We start from the raw sequence: 5,532 nt of genomic DNA on the forward strand, positions 1-5,532 counted from the left end.
AAGTAATTCGGGGCGCAGGGAGTATTTTTTTCTTCAAGAACAAGCACCAAAATGTTGCCTGTCATTTTCATTACGAAGGGAGAAATTCAATTACAAGCCGAATGTGGAACAAGAACATGCTCTTGTTACACCCCAAGTGGAAACACTTCCCATGGCCGTCACCACAACACATGGCTACTCCTCTTAGATAAGATCCACTATTTATGGTCCTCTACTGCCAACGTCACTATTCTCATTTGTAGGTATACTTGCACTCATTCTCTATCCCAAAGTCAAAGTGAAAACGGAACTTGACAACTTTGTAGTTAGATCTGCATCTACATCTTGCAAAGTTGAGGATCTAGCTAGATTATGACATGCACATGCGACATAGTTTTCTTAGAAATAATTCAAGTCAACCACGCAACAAACAGACAGAGCTGGATTACTCTGCAAAGGGAGTGGGCAAGTGTTTGTTACTTTGGGTGGATCTGTTCAGATATCACGCCTATAAGATAGGTGGTCGCATTGCCAATTCCTGTCATGTTCAGAATACGAAACAGAACTCTCGACCAATGTTCTGGAGCTCGAAAACAAGTGTAAGGTCTCTAGCTCTCTTTTCCAAACTCAATGTACTAACCATTTTGGAAGTTAACTAAGTAAAGTCCAGCTTACTCCTCTTGCCTCTAAAATTAGAAGCGGTAGTTGGGTACTGCACATATTTCGCCTTGTGTCTTCCAGGCTTACATCAATTTTATTACCATTCAGATATTTGTAGAGATTGAAATGATGCATGCTTTTTCCTAGTTTTACCACTTTCACAGAAACACACCTGCACATGGACTAATAATACACATATATCGTAGAATTGTCTCCGGAAAGTTACATATATCACAAGTACACCAATCAAATTCATATATCTTAACAACCAACTGTAGTGTAACTAACACGTTGTACAAGTACTAACATTTGGTGTGTCTTTGTTGGTTAGGATTTGTTTTGCTGCACACGGCTACATCTCTACCAAGATGGATGAAACAGTTCCTACTGCCGTGTGTTCCACTGTAGCAGTCATGTTTCTTATCCTGATCGTCATCAGATTTATTGTAAGAAGGATTTTCGGTCCTGTGCTGGAAGAAGGAACACCTAATCCACCTGTGGCGAGTGGATCTTCTCTGCTAGCTGCCTTGCCGACACTCCCGACCAAAGGTCTCCAACCGGTACTCCATGACCTGCATGAAAAGCTAGGTAGCGTCTTCACAATAGACCTATTTGGCCTTAAGAAGGTTACTCTATTGGTTGGACCAGAGGTCACCTTCCATTTCTTCCAAGGCACATACTCCGAGATCTGCCAACCAGATATGTATAAGGTCACTGTCCCCATTTTTGGCCCAGGTGTTTTGTTCGATGCAGATTTTGCAACCAGAAACAAGCAGATCCACTTCTGCAATGAAGCAATAAAGACAACCAAATTGAGGAGCAACGTTGACTCTATGGTTCGTGAAGTGCAGGTAAGCAGCTAATTATATTTTGGCCTGCCATTTATACTGTCCATAGTCATGTGAGTACATAATACTCCTACTCGCTCAGTTTGAAAATACTTGTAGCTTAGATTTATCCGTTGTATATATTTTTTTAAAATCTACAACATCAAATATAGTATGAAAATATATTTTTATGATGAAATGAAACTAATTTGGTGTTGTAGGTGTTGATTTTTTTTATATAGACTTGGTAAAACGTAAAGGCGTTTGACTTACAACAAACATAAAACTTCAAGTGCTCTATTTTATAATAGAAGTAGTAGTTCTGCTCAGGTTAAGACAAAATGAGATATACTTATTACCTTTTTCATGATAAATAATACATTATTTTGCTGGAAGATGATAAATAATACCTATGTCCCTAAGCTTGCAGATCGTTTAAATGTGATCTTAGATATTGTGTGAGATTAATATATACCACTAAACCTAAAAGTAGGGATTGGGATTATATATGTATGCTGATCTACCAGGTGGTCTGATCGTGAGACACATTATTGTTTGCATATCTTACTTGATCTTCTGTACTAAGCAAGACTGCTCATGCATTGTGCAATATACTCCTCCAATAATAAAATGGACTGCATTGTTTTTACAAAAGTGCAACTTAATAAATTTGACCAAGTTTATAGTAAAAATATCAACATCAATAATATCAGGTAAATACAATAAAATTGAATTATGATGTATTTAATGATGATTTTTAGTTGGTATGAATGATGACATTGATATCATATTGTGCGGTATATTTCTCTGTAAACTTTGTCAAGCTCTATTGAGTTTCATTTTTGGAAAATAATAATTATATGCACTATATTTTAGAGTGAAAGGAGTAACATATTAAAATTAGTACGTTGGAACTACAATTCAGTTAACGAGCCAGTCATTTCATCATGTAATATTATATCAAGTGCAGGAAATTATAGTCCACATCTTGGGCCCACTACCCTGTACTGCCATGTAGGCGGTTCATCTTTGATGGGCACAACAACTAAAATTTTGATGACGAGCTAGTTCATCTTTTCTAAGTGATATAAGATGGGTACGCTTAGTTATATATGGTTGGAATCATCAATTGTTCTTATTATATGATATAGAATTATGTGCCAGCTACATATTTATACTGATGTGTGCAATCATAAACATCTATCACTTTGTGCTATTAATAATAGTCGACCAGACGTGTGGTGCGGTTGTGTAATTTTATCCATGGGTAATGTGTGACAATTCATTTTAATGCTAGGAAATATATATCAAATTGGAGGAAGAAAATAATCGTGTGTACAAAACTGAACCTTCTAAGATTTTTGTATTGGAGTGTCATGGTTCATATTGAGTTTAATTAATCATCGTATATGTTCCAATGCATACACAAATAGGAAAGGTTGGAAACTACATAATACAATTTCATGCATGTATGACCTAGAGAGTGACTTATATTACTAATCTCTCATGATTATCATCTCTATTTTGTAGGACTACTTTGCAAAATGGGGACAAGATGGCATCGTTGATCTAAAACATGAGCTCGGGCAGGTACTTCTGTTGATCGCAAGCCGATGCTTGCTTGGAAAAGAAGTCCGTGAGAAGATGTTCCAAGAAGTCTCAGTGCTCCTTCAAGATCTCTTTGAGAATGGCTTGCTCTTAATCACCCTTTTGTGTCCACATCTCCCAATTCTAGCTCACCGGCGACGCGACAAAGCACGTGCTAAGCTGGGTGAAATATTTTATGAGATAGTGAGGTCACGAAAAATCTCCGGCCGGTTTGAAGATGACGTGCTACAAAAATTTATAGACTCCAAATGCATGGAGAATGGTCGCTCCATGACTGAGAGTGAGATCACTGGGCTACTCATTGGCATGTTGTTTGCAGGGCAACATACGAGCTCAAGTGCCAGCACCTGGACGGCAGCTTGTTTGCTCAGCCATGAAAAGTTTTTAGCAGCTGCTATCGAAGAGCAAAAGAAAATTATTGCGCAACACGGAGACCACATAGATTACAACATCTTGTTGGAGATGGACACCTTACAGTGTTGCATCAAAGAGGCTCTAAGGATGCACTCTCCAGCAACAATGGTAATACGCCATGCGAAGAAGAGCTTTACAGTACAAACTAGAGAAGGCTACACATATGAAATTCCAGAAGGTCACACCTTGGCAAGCTCTACGGTGGTTGGTAACAAGCTACCACACATTTATAAAGACCCTCATATATATGATCCATATCGGTTTGCTCCAGGGAGAGAGGAAGACAAAGTTGGTGGCAAGTTTGCGTACACGTCATTTGGTGGCGGGCGGCATGCTTGCTTGGGAGAGGAATATGCTTACATGCAGATGAAAGTGATATGGAGTTGTTTGCTGCGGAACTTTGAGTTTAAAATGGTCTCTCCTTTCCCTGAAGAAGAAGTTGACAAATTCATTCCAGGGCCTAAAGGGAAGGTCATGGTTAGCTATAGGAGACGACTGCTCACTGGTTAGCTCCTAATAATGCAATAGTGAAGACGCCTCTCTGTGAGTGTGTGTGCCTGTAGCAGCCATTCATTATGTATCATTGTTATAAAATTACTTATGAATCTATCACCTCAGTTTTGGAATGTCATCTTCTTGCTATTTATAACATCTCATCTTCGGAAAAGAAGCATTAAGTGATTTTTTAAACCATCAAGTGGGACATGTTGACATTGGGTCATTACAGACAACTGAGTATTAAGCTTGATATACATTTTTTATAAAAGAAATCTCTGATAATGAGATATCACATATGATTGTATTTGAGAGACTTCTACGACATCTTGGCAACACAAAGGTCCATTGTTGCCAACCACTAGCAGTAGCAGGTCTAGCATTCGCCCCCCCCTCCCCCCCTCCCCCCCCCCCCCCCCCCCCCCGAGACCTTTGCCCGAGCTTACCGGCTGCATGCTTACTTCTTTGACCATACCCCACGGATTCCCTCCAAGGTCATGCAACACCCTATTGGGCTTCCCGGACCACAAGCTTGCCCAGGCTTCGATGAATTCCTAGGCCCGCCACTATATTCAACCACATGCCAGCTTACATCATATGGTTCTAACTTGATAACAATTCAAATGATGTAAGTACACACTCATAGCATATTTTCAAATAGGAAAGCCTAAGATTTAAGAGTGTTGTACTTATCAAAATCAGAATTTGATAAAATAAATATAGTAGGAGAGAAAAAATATACCAGAGGGGGGCCACCTGCTGGCCACAAGCCAACATGGCACACCCTGTTAGCTTATGGGGCCCCAACAGGTCTCCGGACCGCCCCTCTTTTCCTATATGGTGTGTTTTACGCTAGAAAAATAATCAGAGTGATACTTTCAGACGAAGCGTCACCGTCTCGAGGCAGAAACCTGGGCAGAGGCCCTTTTACTCTCTGGAGGAGAGATTCTGCGAGGGAAACTTCCCTCCGGGAGGGGGAGATCGAAACCATCGTCATCATCAACGCTTCATCCTTCATGGGAGGACCAATCTTCATCAACCTTTTCACCAGCACCATCTCATCTCAAACCCTAGTTCATCTCTTGTATTCAATCTTTGTCTCAAAACCTCAGATTGGTACATGTGAGTTACTAGTAGTGTTGATTACCGCTTGTAGTTGATGTTTGTTGTTTTACTTGGTGGAAGATATTATGTTTAGATCCTTGATCACCATTATTATACCTCTGATCTTGAACATGTTGATGATGTGTCAGTAGTTACTTTTGTTCCTGAGTACATGGAGAAGTCTTGTTATAAGTAATCATGTGAAGTTGTCATTCGTTCGATATTTTGATGATATGTTTGTTGTTGCTTCCCTTAGAGCATCTCTAGTAGAACGTGTAAATTTGGACGTGTATATCTTCATATACACGTCCATATACACCTTGCTAAATTTTACACCTCCCAGTTTTTCAGTGGAACGTGTATACAAGACGTGGAAATCAGGACGTGTATATTCCAACGGCTATATTTTCAAATGGCTATATTTCCAAATGTCTTTGTAATGCAG

At 39.6% G+C, this 5,532-nt stretch overlaps 1 protein-coding gene across 1 annotated transcript; it reads left to right on the forward strand.

Moving 5' to 3' along the window:
• Window positions 1-539: 539 nt before the first annotated feature.
• On the forward strand, window positions 540-4,054 carry LOC123429293 (obtusifoliol 14-alpha demethylase-like). Its single transcript, XM_045113349.1, has 3 exons — window positions 540-578; window positions 971-1,490; window positions 2,997-4,054. Exons 2-3 carry the CDS (start codon window positions 1,008-1,010, stop codon window positions 3,996-3,998), a joined length of 1,485 nt encoding a protein of 494 aa, XP_044969284.1. The 5' UTR covers window positions 540-578; window positions 971-1,007; the 3' UTR covers window positions 3,999-4,054.
• The last annotated feature ends 1,478 nt before the right edge of the window (window positions 4,055-5,532 follow it).

This window comes from Hordeum vulgare, chromosome 2H (genome assembly GCF_904849725.1).
Source record: "Hordeum vulgare subsp. vulgare chromosome 2H, MorexV3_pseudomolecules_assembly, whole genome shotgun sequence".
Lineage (NCBI taxonomy): Eukaryota > Viridiplantae > Streptophyta > Magnoliopsida > Poales > Poaceae > Hordeum > Hordeum vulgare.